Raw genomic sequence first — 24740 nt, forward strand, 5'->3', positions numbered from 1 at the left:
ATATTCTTTATTTTTTTGAGTTGTCATAATCTATACTATTATTTTATATATTTTATAATGACTTAGAATAACTTAAATTTTCATGATTAATTTTCCAGTTTATTTTTACTCATTCTTTCATTTCCCTTCGATTCTAATTAGTGCAGCTTTTTTTTTAGTAGAAAACCATTACCCACAGGTTTTTACCTACCATACTCTTGAATGGGGGAGGTACTGGATCACTTGTTAATTAATTACAGTGTGTAGAAAGTATGCATAGCAAGACCACCACCCACTGTATGAAGAAAAATGGGGGGAAAGCATGCCATTGATTTATTTCACTGCATATCCATTTTGCTGGAATGTTTTATTAACAACCAGTAACTCATTTGTTAGGAGGTATGTGTTCTGAATAATTAATGCAGTTGACTATCTGACTGTTTAAATAATTTCTAGCCTGTGGCACTAAGAATGGGAATGTAAATGTTTATAATTGTGGATTTGGAGTACACAGTAAAAGTGAATTAATTATTAATTTTTTTTTGATAAATACATCTAGAAATGGAATACTATCTTCCTTTTTCCAATTCCATAGTGAACTTATGGGTGTTTGTCAACAGATGATATACAGAAACTTGGGAAGCAGAATCAAGTGCAAATAACATATTCCTTATGTCAGTCAGAGAGGCCATTCATTCAGAGGAATAGCTTCTTTGACTAAGGTAAGAAAGAAAGAACACTAGCTAGACATTGAACAGGAAAGAAGAAAGACTATATCACCTCAAGGATGAACTTCTCTTTAAAAAAGCTGTACTTGCAAAGAGAAGCCAGAGCGTTCTCTTTGCAAGTACAGTACAGCAAGTAAAGAAGCTTTTGTGTATATAACTCAGAGAATAGTTCTCTGAGTTATATACACTAAGTTGGGTAACAAAATACAGATTCAAGCAATTGCATATTGTAGCACATTCAATCAACAGCAAATAGATGCTACAAGTTCATACAATATAAAAAAAGCAATCCACTAGGCTTATAACTAGAGCCACAAAACAACAGACTAGGCAACAGTGAAAAACAGATGAACTTTTAAATCTGTTTTTCACTGTTGCCTAGTTAAATATTAAACTGTTGGAAAACTGGTATCCAACAGTTTAATATTTATGTATGTTTTTTATGTAGCTTCAGTTTTTGAGGGTGTACATAATCTTCATACTCTTTAATCTTCTGTTTGGTAACTGAAGTGTCAAGACATAAGTTTTATAAGTGTGCTAATTAAAAGAATAGTTACTATCAATATTTACATGTAGGGCTGGATTTATGGTTGTTGTGACTCCTAAGGTATAACTTTTAAGAGCCTCCCCCTTCTCTCTCTCTCTCTTCTACTAAGTAAATTTCAGGTTTAATAGCTTTTTGGAGATTCTTGTAATGATGTGAGGCCCTAAACTGTAGCTTGTGTAGCTTATATGTAAATCTAGCCATGCCTATAGTCTATATATACATATGTTTATATACTAGGGAAGCTCTGCCCCCCCCCCTCGAGTTCCGAGCTGGTAAGCCGGTAAGACAAAAAACGTGACATAAAAACGTTTAAAATTTCGGCTTAAACAATCCTAAATCCATGTTGATCAAGATGAGGATATAGTATAATTCTATATTCATGATATAACTCAGGTATATATGACGATATATCTCATATATACCTGAGATCATAGTGTGCACAGGTTCTTAATTTTTTTATCCACTGAAATTATCAGTGATCACTGGCACTATACTGGTTAAATCATTTTTTTTTACTTTTTTTTATTTACTATAATTAGTATTATATAATTAAATTTTTATAGTTCACAAACATTATACATGGAGACAAAAATAAAAAAAAAGATAGAATGAAAGGTGGTAGTATTTCATTTACTCATATTTATTAACATTTGCTGCAACTCCCAGAATCTTTTCACAACCCCCAGAGGGATTGAGACTGAGGGTTAAGAACCACTGATCTAATGGTATACAGTGTAATCAGAAACAAACGTTTTATTCACAAATTTGTGAAAAAATATCCCTTAAATCAGAATGATATGGAATTAAAATTTTTAGAGTACACACAATATTTCTGTCCTGGTTGTGTATGGTGATCCTCAGTTATTCAATCTCTTTAGTATGTGTGAAATTCCAACAAGTACAAACACAGCTAATTCAGTTTGTCACACACCAAAGAGATCACCCAGTATTGAAGCAGCCTATTAAAAATATCTGTATATGCAATGAAAGCTGTAGAGAGGGGGGGAATCACCCCATCTTTCTCAAACTGTTCTCTATATACAGTGATATCTCGGCTAAAGAATGACCCTGCTAATGAATTTTTGGCTAACGAAGATTTTTTTTTTGCTGTTTTTGAGACTCAGCTAACGAATGTTTTAGTGGATGCATGCACTAACATAAAGCAGCAAACATGAACGGTCGGGCCATTCCAGGAGCTTATCTTTTCCATCTGTATGTGTGTGACAAAGAAATGAGCTGACCGCATCATATAGGGGAGACCCACCAAACCGACTGGGTTGTTTACATTCGAGACAGCGAGAATCGAGACACCTCATACCAGTGTCAGTACAGTGCACACTCCATGTGGCTATGAATGCGAGAGGTAAGTGTGATAGCATTTATTCTTTATTTGGCTAAATTCTACTATGGGGATTAATTTATAATTAGTAAATTCTATTCTTATCTAATTAAATAAATAATATGCTATATGTCATATTTCTTTTATATTTTTCAGAAAAATTTTTTCTTGACAATGGGTCCAAAAAAAAGTAAGTGACAAACCCAAGGGAAGCAGAAAGTTGCTCACAATTGAGCAAAAGAAAGAAATAATTTCAGCATATGAAAGAGGGGTCAGAATTGTGGCTTTAGCAGTCAAGCATGGCATAGCATCATCATCAATAGCTACAATTTTGAAGGAGGAGGAGATTAAGGCAGCTTCAGTTGCAGCTGGTGTGAAGACCTTGGCCTCTCAATCCCAAAGAAGTTCTGTGAATAAAGAAATGGAAAAGCTTCTGATGATCTGGATAAATGAGCATCAAATGGCTGGTGAAACTATGACTCAAGAGATGATCTGCAGCAAAGCCAGAATGATTTATGAAAATTTGAAGAAAAATATGGCAGAGGAAGAATTCAAAGGAAGCAGAGGATGATTTCAGAAGTTCAAGAGAAGGTCAGGGATACACAGTGTAATTAGACATGGAGAAGGAGCCAGTGCCAATAAAGAGGAGGCTGAGAAGTTTGTTAGAGAATTTCAGGAGTGGACCATCATTCATGGATACAAGCCAGAACAAGTGTTTAATTGTGACGAAACTGGGTTGTTCTGGAAGCAAATGCCCAAAAGAACTTTCATCACAAAAGAAAAGAAGTGTATGCCAGGGTACAAACCTATGAAAGATAGAATAACTCTTTTATATTGTGCTAATGCAAATGGTGATCTCAAAATTAAACTAATGTTGGTCTACCACTCTGAGACAACAAGAATTTTTAAGAAGGAGAATGTTTGCAAGCCCATGCTTAGTGTTTATCGGAAGTCAAACACCAAGGCATGGGTAACAAGAAGCATATTTACACAGTGGATCGTGGAGGTGTTTGGGCCCACGGTGAAAAAGTACCTGAGAGAAGAAAACTTGCCTGAAAAGGCTGTGCTTCTTCTGGACAATGCTCCAGGGCATCCACCTGGCTTGGAAGAAGATTTGGAGGCAGAATTTAACTTTATCAAGATAAAATTTCTTCCTGCAAACACCACATCTATTTTGCAACTCATGGACCAACAGGTCATATCAAACTTTAAGAAATTGTATACAAAACACATGTTCCAAAGATGTTTTGATGCAACTTCATTTACCAGTCTGACTCTGAGGGAATTCTGGAAGGATCATTATCATATTCTTCATGCTATTCAAGTCATTGCCATGGCATGGGATGAAGTGTCAGTTAGGACACTTAATGCTGCCTGGAAAAAGTTATGGCCACACTGCTGCAAGATAAGAAGTGCTGTTTCCAGTGTTCAAGATGCTGAAGATGCTGCTGGGGAACTTGCTGCTGAAAATGCTGACATTGTAGATAAGATAGTCTCCTTGGGCAAAGCATTACATTTGGAGGTAAATGAAGAAGATGTAGAAGAATTAGTTGAAGAACACTCAAAAGATCTGACAACAGAAGATCTTGAAGAGTTGAAAAAGCAACTGAATCAGGAAAGAGACAAAGAAGATAAAGAGTATAATAAATTTAGTTTAATCCTTTATCCAAGTGTGAGCAAACAAAGTTTGCGCCTGAAAGTATCTTCAGGACTGGGGTAAGGTGGTACAACACCGGGCAACTCGTTGCAAAGGTGGAGCAAGATAACATCACTCCTACCCCAGTATCTCCCATAATACAAAACACATCTCCTTGTGGATATGTATAATGTTATGCATTAAGGGAAGGGCCACTACTCAGACTAGTTTCGACCTTTATTGAGGTCTCTTCAGTGGGAATCAGGCTCAAGTGGAGATACCAGCCAGAAGCATTAGCAAGGTCATCTCTACCTATAGGAGTTGCGAAACAGTGTGCCACTTTTTATTAAATTACTCTGGATTTAGAGAAAGATGTTGAAAGTTTATTTTTCACTTGGTTAGACTATAATAAATTTAGTTTAATCCTTTATCCAAGTGTGAGCAAACAATGTTTGCACTTGAAAGTATCTTCAGGATTGGGGTAACAGTCCTGAAGATACCTATTACCCCAGTCCTGAAGATACTTTCAGGTGCAAACTTTGTTTGCTCACACTTGGATAAAGGATTAATCTAAATTTATCATAGTCTAACCAAGTGAAAAATAAACTTTCAAGATAAAGAGTGCTCATCAGAGGAGGCGGACAGCAATAAAAAGGGAAGAATGCCAACAGGTGACATTAAAAAAGTGATTCACTACTGGGAAGAGTTTCAGTCTTTGGCTACAAAGTGGCATCCCAACAAAGCTGAAACGAACAGACTTTGTGCCTTGGTTGAAGACAAGTGTCTAAATCACTTTAAAAACATCCTGAAAAAAAGAGAAATTCAATCAACTTTGGATAGATTTTTGACTTCTCCTTTAGCAAAGAGACAGAGGCCAGCTACTGAAGAAGAGGAGACTTACCTTGAATAAATTTGAAAATTTGGAAGAAGAATAGTAAAAATGTTGTGTACGTATTTTCAGTTCAATAAAGTGCATATAATAGTGTAAAGATCGTCAGTTTTTCATTCTACTTTCCATTCTCCTTCATCTAATTGGGTAGCTATTCATCTCAGCCTTTGGTGAGTTTTTGCCCTTTTATAGTGTGCTTTTTACTATTTTATAAAACTTATCTTTAAATAGTAGGCAGCATCCAGAACAAATTAAACGATTTTCTATAGAAACCTAGGGAGATCACATTTCAGCTAACGAATGTGATTCCAGAATGAATTATCTTCGTTAGCCGAGGCATCACTGTATACTAATTGATCATTTCCCATTTCAGAAAAATAAAAAATCTGGCTACATCACTGGTCTGTGTGGAATATCTATGGAGGTAGTATGTGAATATCATACTACCTCCATAGAAAGTAGTATTTCTGAAAGCTTGAGAAGTATTTCTGTGATGAGTTCTGGAAAATATGAGAACTGCATCCTCAGCTTAATAAACTACACTTCACTTTCATCACTGGATTTTCCTGCACAGATATAGACTTGCTAAATAAACATGTTGAGGTTGGAAGGAAAGTGAAGAGAACAATTTCATTAGAGAAAGGTCAGCACTACTAATGCTAACATTTGGACCAAAATTATGACAGTTATGAAGAACATCTAGGAACCTAAGTAGGATACAATATAGGAATTACTTTTATAGGTAGCCTATCTAGTAAGATCATAATTTTTTGAGAAAGGACGAATTCAGCATAGATGATAATGAAATCTTAAAATATGAAGTACTGGTATGACCTACTGTAATTTACAAAATGATTCTAATCTACTTTCAGAAAACACTTTAAAAGTGTACCAAGAAATTGAATTAAATGTATAACTATAGAAAATGCTGATACTTTCCTTAAATGAATTAATCTCTCAACACAAGTTTTTCCCAAACTAGTAATGAACATGTGACAGATGGTGAAACAGTTTCGTCCATAGGAATTAATTTAAGCATCAGGAAATGCATGCAGTTTATTGAACAAACAGTTTATCAACTTAAGAGTGTCATGCATATCATAATAACACTTCCTTTATACATAATTTTTAATGTACCATCAAATAATTCTATATATATAATTTTTAATGCACCATCAAATAATTCTATACATAAAATTAATAAACTATTAATTGCGGGCGTAGACTTCTGTGGCTAATTGGTTCAAAAGATATATTTCGGTTATTACACCACATTTTTTTATTATTCAGTTATACAAAATACTGAAACAATAGTTCCCTCAAAAGATATATTTCGGTGATTACACCACATTTTTTATTATTCAGTTATACAAAATACTGAAACAATAGTTCCCTCAAACTTGTCGGGAACTATTGTTTCAGTATTTTGTATAACTGAATAATAAAAAAATGTGGTGTAATCACCGAAATATATCTTTTAAACTATTAATTTTTTTCAAACATGCAGCTACTTAATATTTTCACAAATATATATATATATATATATATATATATATATATATATAGTACAGCATTTTACAATTAAAATTATAAATCACAATCATATTGGAAGTGTGGTATACAAACACAACATGGAGAGTGCTGCCAGCTACATGCAAAATGAATTTAATTTCTAAAAATATTATCTATGGGAAATGAAACTCAGTTGATTCTGGAAGCAATAGTTTTCCAAAAATCTGTAAATCATCCTAATCTATTTCACAAAACATTTTAAAAGTGTATCAGGAAATTAAACTAAATGTATGACTATGGAAACATTGCCGATACTTTCCTTAAATGAACGAATGAATGATGAATTCATCTCTCAACACAATGATTATTTATCATTGTTGCTCTAATACATATAGCCTACTTACTTAAATGTGATTATTATTGATGGACAACTCAGAGAAGCAAAGGGAACAATACAGTTAAAAGGATGAAAGATATCTCAAAATGATAAAGATTAATGATGATTACAAAACAGAGTATACCTGTACAATATTTTCAAATATCACAGACCATTTAACATATTCCCAGATAATAATTCTTGGCTCTAAACCTACTTAAAGTGCATAAATTATTAACGTGAATAAGAAGAACATAAACCAATGTCAGAATAACAAGTAACTTTTTTTTTGTGACACAGGTGAATATGTTTAGATTGTGGTGTTCAGATGGGTGGATCGATTCTCACTTTTAAGTGAGAATTATAATGTTCTATTCCTATTCTACTATTCCACACATCTCAGCCCATCTGAAAGCTTTGTTTACTTTGTGAATTGCCATTATTGCTCAACAAATATTTAATAACTTTAAACTTAAGAATTCTTGTAATTATGTCCACTTACTAAAAGATTTTAATAAAATCATGCTACTTTTTTGAAAACTTTTGTAATCTGTAGTTAAAGTTGTATTATATCTAAAAGTAAATGAATATTTAGAGATTTTAGCAATATTTACTGTATACCTCAATTCAGTGCTGTTTATCTTGAGGATCTCTTCACTTAATTCTCAGATCAAAGCATATTGCTGTCATGAAAGTCACTCACCATTAATAAAAAAAATTACTGTAGAATAAACATCTCTTTGCTATATGAATTGCAGATCTAACAAAAAGGGATTTTCAGTAATATCTAAATGTAGTATATCAATTCAGCATAATAAATATGCAATATAAACAAATGAATCTTCTAAAAGATGGTGAGATTTTCTGAGAAGTGTGTTTTTCCCATCTAATATGTGAGAAAATAATTACAAAAGTTTTTAAGATGAAGGACAGCTAGCCAGTATACAGATGTGGCAGGGTGTTACATTCAGAAATGGGGATTTTTCATCATGCAAGACAAACCAGCACACAACTAACAAACACAGCAGATTATGCAAGTAGAAATAATTCCCTACCAGAGCATTAACTAGGTTGAAACCAAGTTACTTTGTCATGACATCATGTTGGAGGCTTAATGGATTTTTTACAACACTCAAAAAGAATTAAAATAGAATTTAATACTTCCTATATTTCGTCCTAGTCACTAGGACATCTACGGGGATTACAAAAACAATTAATGTAACATATACACAAATAACAAACAATACTAAGCCCAACCACGTGGGTGACACTAAAGTCCTATCTAGGTAGAGCACCCTCTAAGGGCCATAGTAGGTGGCCTGGAATGTAAGGTGGGAACTCTGGTGATGAGTGTTTCCCAAATCTTCGGAAGCTTAATGCAACCGTATTTATTGAGATTTGGTTGGTTTTTGAGAGCTGCTGCTGCTGCTTCTAAGAAAAGTCTCTCTTTCTTGAATTTGCTGTGGTGGAGCATGGTGGTTTTCTTCCATGATACCCTGTGGGTGGTGTCCAAAACATGGTCAGCCAAGCCTGAATGGCCATAGTTGTGTTTGAAGATGTAAGACTTGTGTTCCTCTAGACGGATGGATGCTGATCTGCCTGTCTGTCCAAAGTATGCCAGCTTACAGGAACAGGGTACTTTGTAAACTCCAGGCAGAGAGAGAGAGGAGGGAGCTGATCTTTCATAGAACGGATAAAGGTAGCAAGTTTGCGGTGGGGCTTATATGCTGTGTGTAGGTTGTACTGTTTTAGTATCTTGGCTATTTTTTTGGATGTGCCACGGATGTAGGGTATGGTGATGGCAATTTTATTGTGATGTAGGGTGTGGTGATGCCATCACCATACCCTACATCCGTGGCACATCCGAAAAAATAGCCAAGATACTAAAACAGTACAACCTACACACAGCATATAAGCCCCACCACAAACTTGCTACCCTTATCCGTTCTACGAAAGATCAGCTCCCTCCTCTCTCTCTCTCTCTCTCTGCCTGGAGTTTACAAAGTACCCTGTTCCTGTAAGCTGGCGTACTTTGGACAGACAGGCAGATCAGCATCCATCCGTCTAGAGGAACACAAATCTTACATCTTCAAACACAACTATGGCCATTCAGGCTTGGCTGATCATGTTTTGGACACCACCCACAGGGTATCATGGAAGAAAACCACCATGCTCCACCACAGCAAATTCAAGAAAGAGAGACTTTTCTTAGAAGCAGCAGCAGCAGCTCTCAAAAACCAATCAAATCTCAATAAATACGGTTGCATTAAGCTTCCGAAGATTTGGGAAACACTCATCACCAGAGTTCCCACCTTACATTCCAGGCCACCTACTACGGCCCTTAGAGGGCGCTCTACCTAGATAGGACTTTAGTGTCACCCACGTGGTTGGGCTTAGTATTGTTTGTTATTTGTGCATATGTTACATTATTTGTTTTTGTAATCCCCGTAGATGTCCTAGTGACTAGGACGAAATATAGGAAGTATTAAATTCTATTGTAATTCTTTTTGAGTGTTGTAAAAAATCCATTAAGCCTCCAACATGATGTCCTCACAGCACTTAAGCCTCTACACACGTATTTTGTCATGACATACTATTGAGCCTAACATGTAAGAAGAATATGAGAGGATATTACCTCATCGATAATTTGATGTTGTGTTAGACTGTATTCATGAGATATAGTTCAATAGTTGTTCAGTCATAGTTGTTAGAGATATAGCTGTTCAGCCATAGTTGTTACAGAGATGTAGTTGTTCAGCCATATTTTCCCCATTTATGTTTTCATACATATAAACATTTTCACAGAAACAGCTTTGATGAATTTTTATTTCACAGGTGCTTACCATAATACTGGCATCATCACTTGATGACTGTTGAGAATATACAACTTCTTAATAAGAATGCTGATGAAGAGGGCTGGGCTGACTCCATTAACTAAGCCTAGCTGGTCAATCTTATGAATTCAGCTGGGACATGACAAAAAATGACCACACTTCAAGTTCGCATTTAAACATTAAACAAGAGAGAGAGAGAATGAGAGAATCTAGTTAACTTGGTGTTAGATTACTTGATATACCTCAAAATCTGAACTTGATTCTTAACATTTTTATATGCTTTTCAGCTTGCTTTTTTTCTGGCTTATATGGTTAATTCTTTTTATTATTATTACATGACACCTCCAAGAAGTCCAAAGACTCATCAAAGGAGGCACCTATTCTACAACTTTCCATGTGCACCACTTAATCCACTGACTACACTGAACTGCCACTCCCATTATCATCTACACCAATGCCATCTACCGCCCACCACTACCACTAGTATTTTTTGTCTGTAAATTGCATGTTCTGAAAGCCAATTTGTCTGTATGAAGGATGAAAAACCCTGCTACCTTTGTATGTCACCTTCAATTGAAAAAACCCATATTAAGATTCTTCCTGTTATGAAGAGAACTGAACTTAGGCCTCTTCCAATCGAGGGGTACAACGTATTGTTATTCTTCCAATTGCACTATGGAAGCACACAATACTGAATGAAAAATACTTTCCCATTAATTGTTTGTTTTTGATTACTTTGAATATCTTTTTATTTTTAATTTCATAATCTTACTAGTTTAATCTTCATCCTAACTTTCTAAGATAGATAATAAGTTATTAGCTCTCTCTCTCTCTCTCTGTACATTTTTTATCAACATGTTTTCATTAAATCTGAATGGTTCATTTAAACAGGTAAAAAAAATCATCATTAACAATAATAAAGAAAATCATTTATATTGAACGATAGTTATCGCAAAAAGTTAAGTCAACTTTTCCTATTGTTTGCTTTACTGAACTGTCAGCACAGCTAAGCCCAACAGACTGAATAATCATATGTTATGCATTAAAATCACAGCTTAAAATTTGATTATTTTCCCACCTTCTATTGTACATGGAATTATAAAGCATGCTTATACATATATAATATGGGTAGAGATCCACAGAATAAAAAGTAAGTTATATTTACAAAAATTATTCAGTTTTCATGTTTCCAAATATATATAAAAATAGAAATTCTCTGATCATGCTATCAAATTATATACAGTGTGATCATTTGAAACTATGCATAGAAATACATAATTACTGATATATATGCACATAAAAATCTTGTAAATATTTTGGTAGTTTTCAGAATGTTCTTTCTATCACAGATCACATCACAGGTTTACTTCAGTTCCTCTCACCAATTTTCCTTTAAATTGCCATAAAACCTGTAAATATCCAATTATCATTTAAACTGAGAAATATAATTTCTGAAAAGGAAAAATTTGCACTGTCTAACATACTTAAATACCTCTCTGAATGTTTACTTTACGAATTAGAAAATGTAAACAAAAAAAAAACTTTAAAAGAAAATTAAAGAGAATACTAGATGCATATTTTAGAAAAGTAATTCAGGTTATGATTTTTCAAAATTCAAGAAGCAGTCTATTAATAGTGTTACTGTTCATTTTGCATAAGATTGTACTCAATTTCAAATTATATAAAGGATTAATAATTATTCCACCAAATCCATATCTTGAATAAATATTGGCAAGAATGGAAGACTATCTACATATCATAAACATGCATCATATATTACACATGAACTTCTATCTATGATCAGCTATGAATATACCCAGTTTTTATTTAAAAGTGAAGTACACAATAAATAACAGTGGTGGTGGTGTCCTAGATGGGAATCACAAAGAACTTATGAAGAGCCAATAATGAGGCAGGGAAGAAACTATTGCATTGATAGAAATGAGTGAACAGAAAATTATCAGTGCAAGTAAAACATGATTGGATGAGGATGATATCCCTATGGGAATCAAGGTATGGTGAAGGGAAAAGGATTTTTTTCTATCACGGGAATGGATTTTATCACAAGTAAAAGATAAAATTATGAGAGGATGATATTAGTAGATGAAAATGGTAGTTAGCGAGGGTGGTTGAACCATGGAATGCATTGCCTGATGGAGTGGTGAGAGCGAGAACGGTCAATGCATTTAAGGAGTGGTATGATAGACTTTGTGTTTCCTAGGAGGGACCTCCCTCGATGAATCTTGATAGACTTGTGTTTCTTAGAAAGGACCTCCCAAGATGAGTCTTCTGACTCTATGGAGGCCTGAATAATAATAATAATTAGCTAACTGTTGCAAAGGATATAGTTGAGATATTCAAACAGCAATTCATTACTTCATCCTCACATGTGTAATATCATGAAGAGCCTGATGGTGAGTGATCAGGAGGTATTAGTTAATGGCAACTCTGACATATCCTCTTTCTAGTCCTTTGGGATTCATCCTATTGTAAATTGTCAAGCAGTTATCTGGTGAGGGCTAGGATCTAGAATTGGGATGATAATAGAGTATTTTATGATGCTTAAATTAAAGTCATGATTGAACAATCTACTTCCAACTACTAACTGCGCTCAAACTTGCTTAACTTTTTGCATGAGCCATTAGTAGCAGAGGCTCTACCAATTGACCAACCTTTGCTGGCTAAAGTATTCCCTTTTTAAGGTCTTGTGAAGCACCAATCAGTGATCCAAATACTGTGAAACTTTGCAGGAATACAGTGTGTGTGTGTGTGTGTGTGTGTGTGTGTGTGTGTGTGTGTGTGTGTGTGAAGTGGAAGCAAAAAAAAAAGTAGTTCCAAATTTTGTCACCAGGGACAATATAAACACCAAATGCATGGAATTTGCATATCACACAACTCAACAGGTGCAGCATGGTTTAAAAAAAAATGGACACAGAATTTTCCCATTCATTCTGGTTGTTAATACTGTCTCCACAGTGATAACACTAACCTTGTCCCAATGTGCTTTGCTCATGAAGCTGTACTATCTAAACAACTGAAACACTGTTGCTGCATTCTGCAAATTTTGTTGTCTGAACAAATTTATTATTATTATGTGACACCTCCAAGGAGTCACAAGACTCATCGAGAGAGGGCATCTACTCTACAGCTCTCCGTCTCCACCATTCAATCCACCAATTACAGCTAACTGCCTCATCTACCACCAATGCCATCTGAGGACCACCACCACTAGTATTTTGATGAGGTTAAAATTTGTTCTCTGTTAAAACTTGCTCTTAAAACAAGTTCTAATGAAAGTTGGATTAAAAAAAAAAAGAAAAAGAAAAATTTTGAAAATTAAAAATTACTTACACTGACATCTGATGTTTCATAACCTCTACGCTTTGCAATATCCAAAGTTTCCTTTGCAACATTTTCTTGACTTGTTCCTTTAACATCTATATAATGACACTCTGATGCAGCAAAATGACAAGAAATAGCCTAAATAAATAAACACAAAAATATGAATATATTTTTTAAGTGATTTAATATATATTCATATAATAGTTTTATTTGTTCCATTGTAGAATATTTCCCATTACAACAACAACAGGCTCTACTTGCAGCAGATGTCAATGAGCTATCTGTAGTTCAGTGGAAAGCTGTTTTACTATTACTCTCAGACTCCCCAAATCTGAGTCCAACTTGCAGGCATATTGTAAGCATGAATGGAGACAAGCACACATGCACATAAACAGTGTGTGTTAAAGCACAAGTATATATATATATATATAGAAAGATAGCTATTAAAAACAAGACTTAAAAGATTACTTGGCTGAGTGGTTAGCAGCATATCTGCTCTCCAACCAACAAAGCTGCAGGTTCAAATCCCACTGTAGGCATGGATGTTCGTGATTGTCTTTAGGTAGGAGAAGAATTTCATCACCTGCTGTCAGACCACCACACACTTATTGGAGGTTTGAAGCGACATGAAAAAGTTCCAAGTTTGGTCTCTAGAGCAGGGTTTCTGGATTATGTAAAAAATAAAAAATTTAAAAAAATATATATATAGAAAAAAATAAAATAAAACTGATAAAAATGGAAAAAAATCCTTAGCCCATCTATAGTATAAAATGTACTATGGGTTTGCAAATAACCTTTCGTGGGTGGGCGCAACATAAAAAACAAAAATCAGCATTAATCAACAAAACAGTAAATATCTACTATTATTTTATCGCCCAATTAACAAATTTTCCTTTGAAACTTTTAAAGTTTCACAAGTGATCGGGAGTCTACAAAAATACAAACCTCCAGTATGTACTGTATAGGAATTGAACTATTGAAAAATACATAATGTTGACTTACATGGCATTAGATGAATTCAGAGGGTTTTGCTTTCTTTGGGTTTCCAATTAAAACCCAACAGTTTGAAAGAGTTATTAGGCTAGTGAAAGCCTGATCAAAAGCAATAAAAGGTAAACACATAAGCATGAAGCATCTTTACAACTAGTGTATTTGTATGTAGATGCTGTTGATTTCACATTATTGTCTTGTTATCCCATAATGCCAAAAACATTATCAGAAAGTCACTATCCAGACCAGTTTTAACCTCTCTTGAGGTCTCATCAGTCAGAACCAAGAAAATCAATGGGAAGTCAAACACATACAGAATTAAAACAAGAATATAATTTCCTGTCAATTATAATATGCATTGTAACTAAGTGAAAGAACTTTCCATAACTATCTCTTATCCAGAGTATTTAACAATAAGTTGATACACTTTTTTTTTCTATCTGAATTACCATTTATTTATTATTATTATTATTATTATGTGACACCCCCAAGGAGTCCAAGGACTCATTGAGAGAGGGGGCACCTACTCTACAACACTCCATCTCCACCACTCAATCCACTAACTACAACAAACTGCATCATCTACACCAATGCCATCTACTGCCCACCACCACCACTACTATTTTCACAGACAATCACAAATATCCATGCCCACAGTGGGATTTGAACCCACAGCCTTTTGGCTGGAGAGAGGATACACTGATCACTTGGCCATGTTCCTGGATCTTCTGGTTCCTACCGATGAAATCTCCTAGGTGTAGTTTCCACTGATGGTAATTTGGAATTTCAACATAAATACTACCCCCCCCCCTCTTTATTTTAATTTTGTTAGTGCTAGTAGTGCCCCCCTCCCCACCACAGGATTATATAAGTAAGCATTAATAAGATTGCTGGTAGTACAGTTAATATCCATGCTACAGGATTTTCTTTAGCCACATCAGGGTCATAATGATAAGTGGGGTTTAGCTGCATCAGGGAGAGCCAGCAGAAAGCATTTAATTGGAATGTTTGTGTAAAGAAGGCTCCCATTTCAGATAAGTTTTTTGGAATAATTAATTGTAAATAATCTTGTGTTTATGAGAACGAGTTGCTGTAAACATTGTGCGCTGGCAGTGTTTCTAGTGTGGGCTTGTTAGTTTAAGCTTGTTTACGAAATCATTAAACTTAGAGCTTAGTATTATAATCAGCAAAGGAAAGGCGGCTTTGTCTTTGGAGGAATTTAATATTGACTTCACTAGCTCATGAAATGCGAGGTGTGCTGTATGTATTCATTCGATTATGTAGATAAAGTATGGATATTTAAGGTGGATGGAAGGAAGGTGTGTGCGAAGTGTGATCTGAATGAGGACTTGATGAGTGGTAACAGAAAATGTTAGTAGCGAGAATGCCACAAGGAGGTTGAGTGCTCATCTGACAAAAAAAAAGGGGACAGTTTAAAAGAGCAGCAAAAAAATGGTAGGAAAGACAAAAGCAATACAAATGTAGTGGAAGCTAAAAAACATAGTCACAATTAAAGGTAAGGTGGTGAACAGCATTGATGGCATACAAGAGTGTATGGCTGACAATAAAACTCAGAGAGTGAATGAGAGCAAAAATGTTCAAGTAAGGAGTGATGTGAAAGAGCAAGAGAGTCAGAAAGGAGAGATTGAAGTGGTGGTTATGAATGAAGAAGTGGGTAGCATGAGTATAGAGAATGAGAAAACAAGTGTGCAAGACAAACAAGGAAACGAAGTGGGTAGCATGAGTATAGAGAATGAGAAAACAAGTGTGCAAGACAAACAAGGAAACAGGGAGAATTAGGGTGGACAGGGGAACAATGTGAGAAAAGTTGATGCCCCAAGAGGATGTGAATGTGTGTGTGTGTGTGTGTGTGTGTAGGAAAAAAGACCTGGAATCTAGAGAAAATAGTTGGATGATTTGAAGAAGGTTCTAAGATGAATAAGGAGAAAAAGAAATGGCTCAAGTTAAGTATGGAGATGACACATCTAATAAGTGGTATCAGTGAAACTTGTTGTAGATCTCATTCCTGGATCTACAACAAGTTTCACTGATACCATTGTGAAATAAGCAATGTTATATTAGACAATATAACATCACTGTTATATTTGTATACAAATGCTAGAAGTGTAAGAAACAAGGAAAATGAAATGGTTGCATTAACTGAGTCTGTTCACCAAGGATTGTTGGAATAAGTGAGACATGGTTGGATGAGGATGACATCCTGACAGGAATAGAGATGGAAGGGTATGATGTGTTTCATGAAGATAGAAAGGGTAAAAAGGAAGGAGTGCTGTTGATGATAGAGAAAGAGTTATGTCCATACAAGGTAGAGATGCAAGAGAGAAATAGTGGCAGTGGTTTTGAGACAGTATGGTGTGAGATAGAGGTGAATAGAATGAAATACTTAGTCGAATGTTGTTATAGAAGTGATAATGTAGATGGTAGTGATCATGGAATGTATAATCCAATTAGCAAAGGAAATAAGAAACAGGCGATGTGATTATTATGGGTGATTTTAATTATGACAATATAGACTGGGATGATGAGATAGCAACTGTAAGTAAAGAAAATGAGTTTCTTGAGGTTTTGAGGAACAACTACCTCAGGCAGTATGTAACAGAGGGCACACAAGGATTGAGGGTCATGGTTTGATCATCTCATCAGAGGATATGCTTATAAATGAGGTATCAAATCATCCTCCAGTTATTGAGATTGACCATAAAGTGAGGATCTCTGTGAGGAAAGGGTATATGTGGAACTACACAGCTGGTGATTATGCGAAGCTCAGGAGACAGCTTGCAGGTGTAGCATGGAATGAGGAGTTGGCTGGATAAGGGATCAATGCAACTTGTGCGATATTCAAGAACTATCTAGTAGAAACAATGTCTAAATGTATTCCAAAGGTTGGAAGGTTAAATAAGGTAGATGTGAAATGGATGAAGAGATTAAGCCTGCAATACAGAGAAAGAAGGCAACATAAGAGGAGTGATAACAATCAATTCCATGGTGAATACAAAGAACAGGCAAGGAGGGCGACTTGGTTGGTAAGGGTGGCAAAAGTGAAGTATGAGCAGTGAGGCCAAATAAACCAGCAAAATGAAGCCAAAATGAATCGTAGGGAGTTCTTTTGATAGCAGCCAGCAAAAAAAAAAAAAAAAAAAAAAAAGAATGATTATAGAAGGATGACAATGATTGGAGTAAATAGTATAAGAACAACTGTTTCAGAAGATATAGTTGAGACACTTAATGAGTAGTTCATTAAATATCTTTCATTCTTGTGAATGTGACATCATGGAGAGTTTGAAAGCAGTTGATGATGAGGAGGAGAGACTGACTGTAAGTGAGCAAGAGGTACATGGGAAATTGAGCAAACCTGATGTTAATAAGGCTGTGGGACTTGAAAATATATCACCATACATTTTAAAGGATAAATATGCCAGAGAGTTGGCATATTTATTTAATATGAGTCTTGAACTAAGTCAAGTTCCAGAGGAGTGGAAGGCAATATTGTGCTGCTTCATAAGGGAGGTGACAGAACTTAAGCATCAAATTATAGGCCTATCTGTGTGTCAGTGGTTAAAGTGTTGGAGAGGCTGGCGAAAACCAGGATCCAAAATTAGGTTGACAACAATTTTATTATCTTTGATGGATAGCATGGATTTGCTAAAGGGAGGTCATGTTTTAATGTACTTTCTTATTACAATAAGGTGATGGCTTCATTGAACAAAGGAAATGGATACATAGTAGTATAGTTAGATTTTGTAAAGGCTTTTGATAGATTACTGCATGATAAGTTGGTAGTCAAACTAGAGAAGATGGGGGTTGGATATTAGAGAAGAACAAGAGGTCAATCCCTGAAAGATGTATAAGGAGAGTGTGAACAGGGGAATGAGAAGCAGGCTTTTTTTTGCATACAGAGTTGGGAATGATTGGAATGCCTTGCCTGAGAGTGTGGTGTTTGCAGAGAGTTTGAATGTGTTTAAGTTTTAAGGCTATGATGAGCTGTGTGTTTGACAAAAGGGACCACCTAGATGAGTCTTTGACTACAATGGGTCTTAGGAAAATAATAATAACTTTATCTTGTAGCTCAGTTACAGCATTTGCTAGTGTTGTAGACTTGTTTCTACATAAAAGGATTATTCATCTAAAAATTGAAACATCTGTGATCGTGCTGCCCAGGCAAGATGCAAAAGTTCATACCTTCATGTTCTTCAAACGACAACTGTACAGTCCAAGCTGTGTGAATGGGTACATTGTGGTCGTGGAATGCTGCATTGTTGTTTGAAAATATGTTTGGATCATAGGATGTACTTGATTACCCATGGTGAATACAAAGAAAATATCCAAATAATCATTTACAGTAATTCTGGAATTCTTACAGTAATGGAGTCAGCAGAATACAATACTACTATCCCAACCAACACAAAACTACCCACTTGCTTTAATGTTAGAACCATGCATTCTGGATTGCAAGCTTCCTTTGGTGTTCTCCAAACATGAACTTGTCCTGATATAGGAAACAGCATGAGGGTTGACTCATCTGATCATATCACACATTTGCAGTTTTCTAATGTCCAGTTTTGACGGTCTTAACACCATCGTTTATACATCTGAGCATTCTTTTCAGTAATCAGAGGGTAAGCAATTACAGCTGTACTGTGAATATTGGAATACAGTAATTCTATAATTCTTACAGTAATGGGACCAACAGAATACCACAATATTGCTGTCCAGACTAACAAATCAACATAAAGAGGCCATCCCTAGAAGTTACGAAAGGAAACTGTGAGCAAGAGGGTGAGGAGTGGTTTCTTTGCATGGAGGGTGGTTGAACCATGGAATGCATTGCCTGATGGAGTGGTGAGAGTGAGAACAGTCAATGAGTTCAAGGAGTGGAATGATAGTATTTGTTTTTCTTAGGGGGGGGGGGACCTCCCCTCGATGAGTCTTGATAGACTTTGTGTTTCTTAGGAAGGACCTCCCACGATGAGTCTTTTGACTCCATGGAGGCCTGAATAATAATAATAATAACTGCCCATGTACTTTAATGCTGGAGTCATGCAATCCAGATTATAGGCTTCCTTGGGTATTCTCCAAACATAAACTTGTTCTGATGTAGGAAACAGCATGAAGGTCAAATCACCTGACCATATCACATGTATGTAATTTTCTAATGTCCAGGTTTGACAGTTGTGACACTGTTGTTATGAAGCTCAAGTCAGACAGTCTTTGCTGAAATAGGTTCTGCAAGATGAATATTCAGTTCTGAGATTTTTTGAAACAATCCTTCTCAATGTTTGAGGTTGTCATTTTTGATTTTTGTCCATTGTTTCTCTTTGATGTTATTGTCTTACCATGATCTGTATATGCTGACATAACTTTAGAAACTACTGATACCTCAATACACCTAATAATATGGCAATTTTTGTCACTGATGTTTCAGCTAAATGAATGCTGATAATTTGTGCTCTTTCAAAGTCAGACAAGTTTTCCATTTTCTGATTTTTTTAACATGAATTATCACTCAATACAATCACTGATGCACCTGCATGAGAACTACAGAGTGTAAACAAAATAAAAATATTTAGTACTGCCAAATTCTATTCCTAAATATCTTAGTGTTTCCATTATTTTGTTCAACCTCTGTAAATTGAAAGAGAGTTAACAATATTAGATTTGCTGATGCTCTGGTATTCATAGCGAAATCAAAAAAAAAAGTTACAAACATGATTGAAATACTAATTCAGAATTATGGCTTAGTACTGAATACAGCTAAACCCAAGTATGTGATAATAAGCAAAAAACAGTAACAAAACAAAAATTTAAGAGTATCAACAGGATTCATTCAAAATGTAAAGGCTTATAATTATTCAGGCGTATGATTATGGAAGGTGGAACATCAGTTATGGAAATAAAATCAAGAATAGCTAAGGCAAAAGAAGCATTTTGGAATAATAAATTACTAATGACCTTTGGAATTAATAAACAGACTAGAATACGAATAATAAAATCCTACATATGGTCCACATTGAATTATGGATGCAAGACATGGATATATCTCTTCTTTCTTTGGTGCATCAATCCGAAAATTGGTAAATATAGCAGTAGATCACAACATCCTGTCTTGTGACTTCCTTTTTATCTCTTCATAACTCTTAGCGCCAGTTAGCATGGATATATACAAAATCAATAATCAGAAAACTGCATGCCTTTGAGATGTGGTGCTATAGGTCAGCACGAAGATTTCTTGGAAGGGAAAAAATAAACTAATGAAGAGGTATTGAAGTTAATGGAAACCAAAAGAACACTCGTTTCACCTTATAAAGAGAAAGTGCACGATGGCAGGAGACATTAAGAGGATCAACGGGAAAAAAACATTTCTGGAAATACTGGAGGAAAAATTAGAGGAAAGAAGATCTCCTGGTAGACCAAGAACTTCTTGGGTTGATGATATAAAGAAATGGATGCCAACAAGAGCTATTACGAGATCAGTAGGATGGCAGAGGAATGAACACTGGTGTACCACGGTTAACCTCCAAATTGGAGATGTACTTAAGAAGAAGAAGAATTATTTGAAAGACTGTTAAGTTAAAGTGACAGAAAAACAGCAAGAGGAATTCAATTAGAAATATATATCAATAGATATTAATATGGGAGTAGAAACCTGAAATGCATAAAGGCAGGGGGAATACATGATATTCAACCAAAAATGCTGAAATATGGAGGTGTATAAAGTTTTAGTGATTACACCAATAATTCAGAAGGACCAATTCCAGATGATTAGAGCAACTTTCTAACATCCATCTAAAAAAATGAAATAAAACTAAATGCCAGAATTACAGAAGAATTTCCCTGAGACATGATTTATGCTAATATACTTGAGTAGATGCTTAGAATAACTGCGTAGGAGAAACTTGGAAAGAACAAGCTGGCCAAACAGTAGTTGTCAAGAGATCATATTTCACTTTAAGACAAAGAGTTGAGAAATCATAGAAATATAACAAGGATCTAAATTTAATTGATCTGGAAGTTGATAAGGCAACAGTTACAACTGAAGAGCGCAAACGGGAAGATGATTTCATGCAAAACAAGATGTAAGACAAGGGTATGTGCTATATCTACTGTTACTCATCATATATATGAGTCACCATTATAAGAAAGTGGCATTAAGGATATCAAAATTGAAGAAATTTAATAAGCTTGAATAACATAGGAGATATTTCAAACAGTTCTTTAACTAAATCAAAGAACTGCTATAACATATTTGGTATGAAAATCACCAATAAAATGGGCAGATGAGGATAATATTTATGCAGGCCAGCATGGATTTGTTAAAGGATGCTTTTGTTTTAGTAATCTGGTTACCTTTTACAATAGAGTAACAAGGTGAATGACGGTAAGACTTTGGATGAAGGTAAGGCACACGACAAGTTGATTTTTAAGTTGCATCATATGGGTTTGGATATCAGGTGAGTGGATTGGATTGGTGATTGGCTCTGTAATAGATATCAGAGAGTTATATATAGGGAAGTAGTATAAGGAAGTAGGAAGATTGCAAGTGGAGTTCCATAGGGTTCAGTCCTGAGACCATTCCTGTTCAATCTTTATGTCAATGATATTGTCACAGGACTACAGGGAGATGTTCAGCTGTTTTGCAGATGATGTGAAACTTGGGAGGGTTATTAGTAATATTGCTGATGTTTTAGCTCTTCAAGAAGATTTGAATAAGCTGGAAGGATGGGCAAAAGGCATGGGGATATTAGTTTAATGCAACTAAATGGAAGGCTTTAAAATTTGGGATCCACAGATGGGATGCTTCATACTCACTTGGTGAAGTTCTACTGGAAAAAGTGGAGGAAGCAGGGGATCTTGGGGTGATCGTGGATAGAGATTTAAAGTTCTGAGGACATGTTGCAAAGGTTGCGATGACATTGCAGAGAACCGCAACAATGTTGAGGAGAACATTGACCATGAGAGATAAAAGTGTGCTGGCCCCATTGTATAAAGGTTTGATCAGACCACATCTGGATTTTTGTGCTCAGATCTGGTCATTGGGATTTGAAGGGAATGAAGTAAAAACTTGAAGAGGTTGCAGAAACGGATAATAAAAATGATGTCAGGACTGTACAACTTTGCATGCCCTTGGCCTATCTTCATAATCAATGTTGTACAGTCCTGATATCATTGACCATGAGTCAATGATGTCCCTGCAGACTTTAGTGAACAGACGAAAAAGGGAGGGATGTCATTGAGATGTTTAAGTTGTTGAAAGGTTATTATTGTATTAACACTAAGGAGATTTTTCATATGGTAGAATGATGGAAAGGAACAAGGATAAGATGTCATCCTTGGAAGTTGTAAAAGGAGATGGTGAGTAATAGAGTAAGTTTTTTGCATGGAGAGTGGTAGGGCATGGAATATATTGCCTGAAAGGGTGGTGAACATGCACTCTGAATGATTTTAAGAAGTGGTATGATAAACTTTGTGTTCACCAGTGTTGACGTCCTGCAACGAGTCTTGTGACTCAATGGGGTTCAGGAACAGAATAAATAAGATAAATAAGATATTAACACAGAACATTACTAATCAGAAGATGGTACTAATGTAAACTTAATGATATTGTACTATCATAGTATCCTGTACATCCCTTGAAAGTACATATTAGGATGATAATAATGATTTTATCATCCAAAAAAGGTGGCAAGTCAATAGCTCTTCTCATCAATAAATTTGTGGAAATATCATAATAACCAGTTTACAAAGAATTATAATAATAAAGTGTGTTAAGATTCATAGTATCCTGGAGTAGACTATGGAATGAGATATATTTCATAAAATGATGATTAACACATAATGATATGACAAAAACAATCTAATAAAATGAAAATGAACAAGGGAATTTATTTCTTACTTTTCTAAAGTTGGATGACTTGTTTGCACCTGATCCATGAATCAGAAGAGGATGAAAGAACACAGTGTCTCCAGATGACATTTCCAAGTAAACTCTATTATCTATTTTGTTCTGTATACCTTGTGCAGCATGGTAGGCCTTGTTTACTCCTCCCTACAAATGTAATATTCATAATATATATAATTTTCAACAATATTCATTTTTGAAAATTATGGAGACAATTACTATGTTTGAATAAAAACTTTAGTTTAATATAACTAAAATCTACATTCGACGTTTTGACCTTTATGTCAAGGTCATCTTCTGGAGCATAATACACAGGAAACATGCTACACTACAATCAAACTGGTTTGTTAAAGACACTGACCAACCGCTACAACAATTGTTGGCCTGACCTCTGGTGGAAAAAAAAAAAATTATACATCAACGCTAGAGTCCTATTATTAGTGTTATCTGTTGGTTGTAGAAATACATTGGGCACAACAACAAGTATCTATCTATATACATATATTAACATCATGTACACATTCCAGCCATTGGTATGGAATGGTTTCTAATACTAGCTGAGGATTGGCTAGAGTCCTGACTTATGCTGGATCTTATATATTAGGTAGGCTGAATGTGTGCCATCCAGATCCTTGGAATTTTCATGCCATCTTTGTTGTTGATATTTGGGTGGTTTATTAGGATTTCGCAGGCTTCCTTAAATTTTCTTTCATACCAGGTTTTTGTGCAATGTAAAGAGCAGGTGCTTTTCCAGTTGATTTGGTGTAAGGTGTTGAGTGCGTGGTCTGAGAGGCCTACTTCACCATAATGGTTATATTTAATGTGTCTAATGTGTTCTTTCTTGCGTATAGGGATTGTCCATCCTGTTTCACCAATGTACAGTAAGTTACAGGTGCAGCGGATGCAATAGACTCCAGGATGTGCTAATGGGAGGAGAGGATCCTTAGAGGAGTTGAATATGGTTTAAAGTTTAGTAGATGGTTTAAAGGTGGCATTGAGGTTATAATGTTGTAGGATTCTGTTGATTTTTTCCAATAACCCTTTAATGTATGGGATGGCTATGGTTTTACTATAATCTAGATTCGTTTTTGTTGTAGTTTTATGGAGTATTTTATTAACAGTATTTTTGTTATAGCCATTATTTATGAATGTGTCGCTGATGATATTTAGTCCTTGTTTTTATTATATAAAGTTTTTATTCAAACACGGTAGTTGTCTCCATAATTTTCAAAAATGCATTCGGATCACCGTGTAAGCCTAAAAGAAAGGAGTAATATTCATAACATTTTCATATAATTTTCATGCTCTAATATGTACTGTTATTGTATAAACATGAATAATAGTCAAAATTATAATGAACAATTACACAGATCATCTTTCTTTCTATGTATTAGTTATTCTGTACTTTTTCTTTCAGTGAAAGAAGTTATTCTGTACTTTTAGATTTCAAAAAAGTAAAGAAATGATTACACAATCATAAAAACTTCATTTTAGAATCACAATGTACAGTGACACCAGAAATCAACAATGGAACTCAGAAACATTTTTGATATATATATATATATATATACTATTAATAATTCTCTTATACCTAATATTGGTATTAAAACAGTCCAATTCTAATAACCTAGTAAATTTTTATAGTGATCCT

At 35.0% G+C, this 24740-nt stretch overlaps 1 protein-coding gene across 3 annotated transcripts in view; it reads right to left on the reverse strand.

Annotated features, from left to right (window-relative positions):
* Window positions 1–9814: 9814 nt before the first annotated feature.
* LOC150106220 (phytanoyl-CoA dioxygenase, peroxisomal-like) overlaps window positions 9815–24740 on the reverse strand; it is a 237370-nt gene continuing 222444 nt past the window's right edge. For all 3 annotated transcript variants that reach the window (XM_090392244.1, XM_090392245.1, XM_090392242.1), the window contains exons 7-9: window positions 23084–23236; window positions 13192–13320; window positions 9815–11249 (exon numbers count right to left, since the gene is read on the reverse strand). In XM_090392244.1, the coding sequence (XP_090248370.1) occupies window positions 11196–11249; window positions 13192–13320; window positions 23084–23236 (336 nt within the window). In that variant the 3' untranslated portion in view covers window positions 9815–11195. The remainder of the gene's footprint in view (window positions 11250–13191; window positions 13321–23083; window positions 23237–24740) is intronic.

This window comes from Typopeltis vanoorti, chromosome 5 (assembly GCF_054136105.1).
Source record: "Typopeltis vanoorti isolate ZY-2024b chromosome 5, IOZ_Tvanoo_1.0, whole genome shotgun sequence".
Taxonomy (NCBI): Eukaryota; Metazoa; Arthropoda; class Arachnida; order Uropygi; family Thelyphonidae; genus Typopeltis; species Typopeltis vanoorti.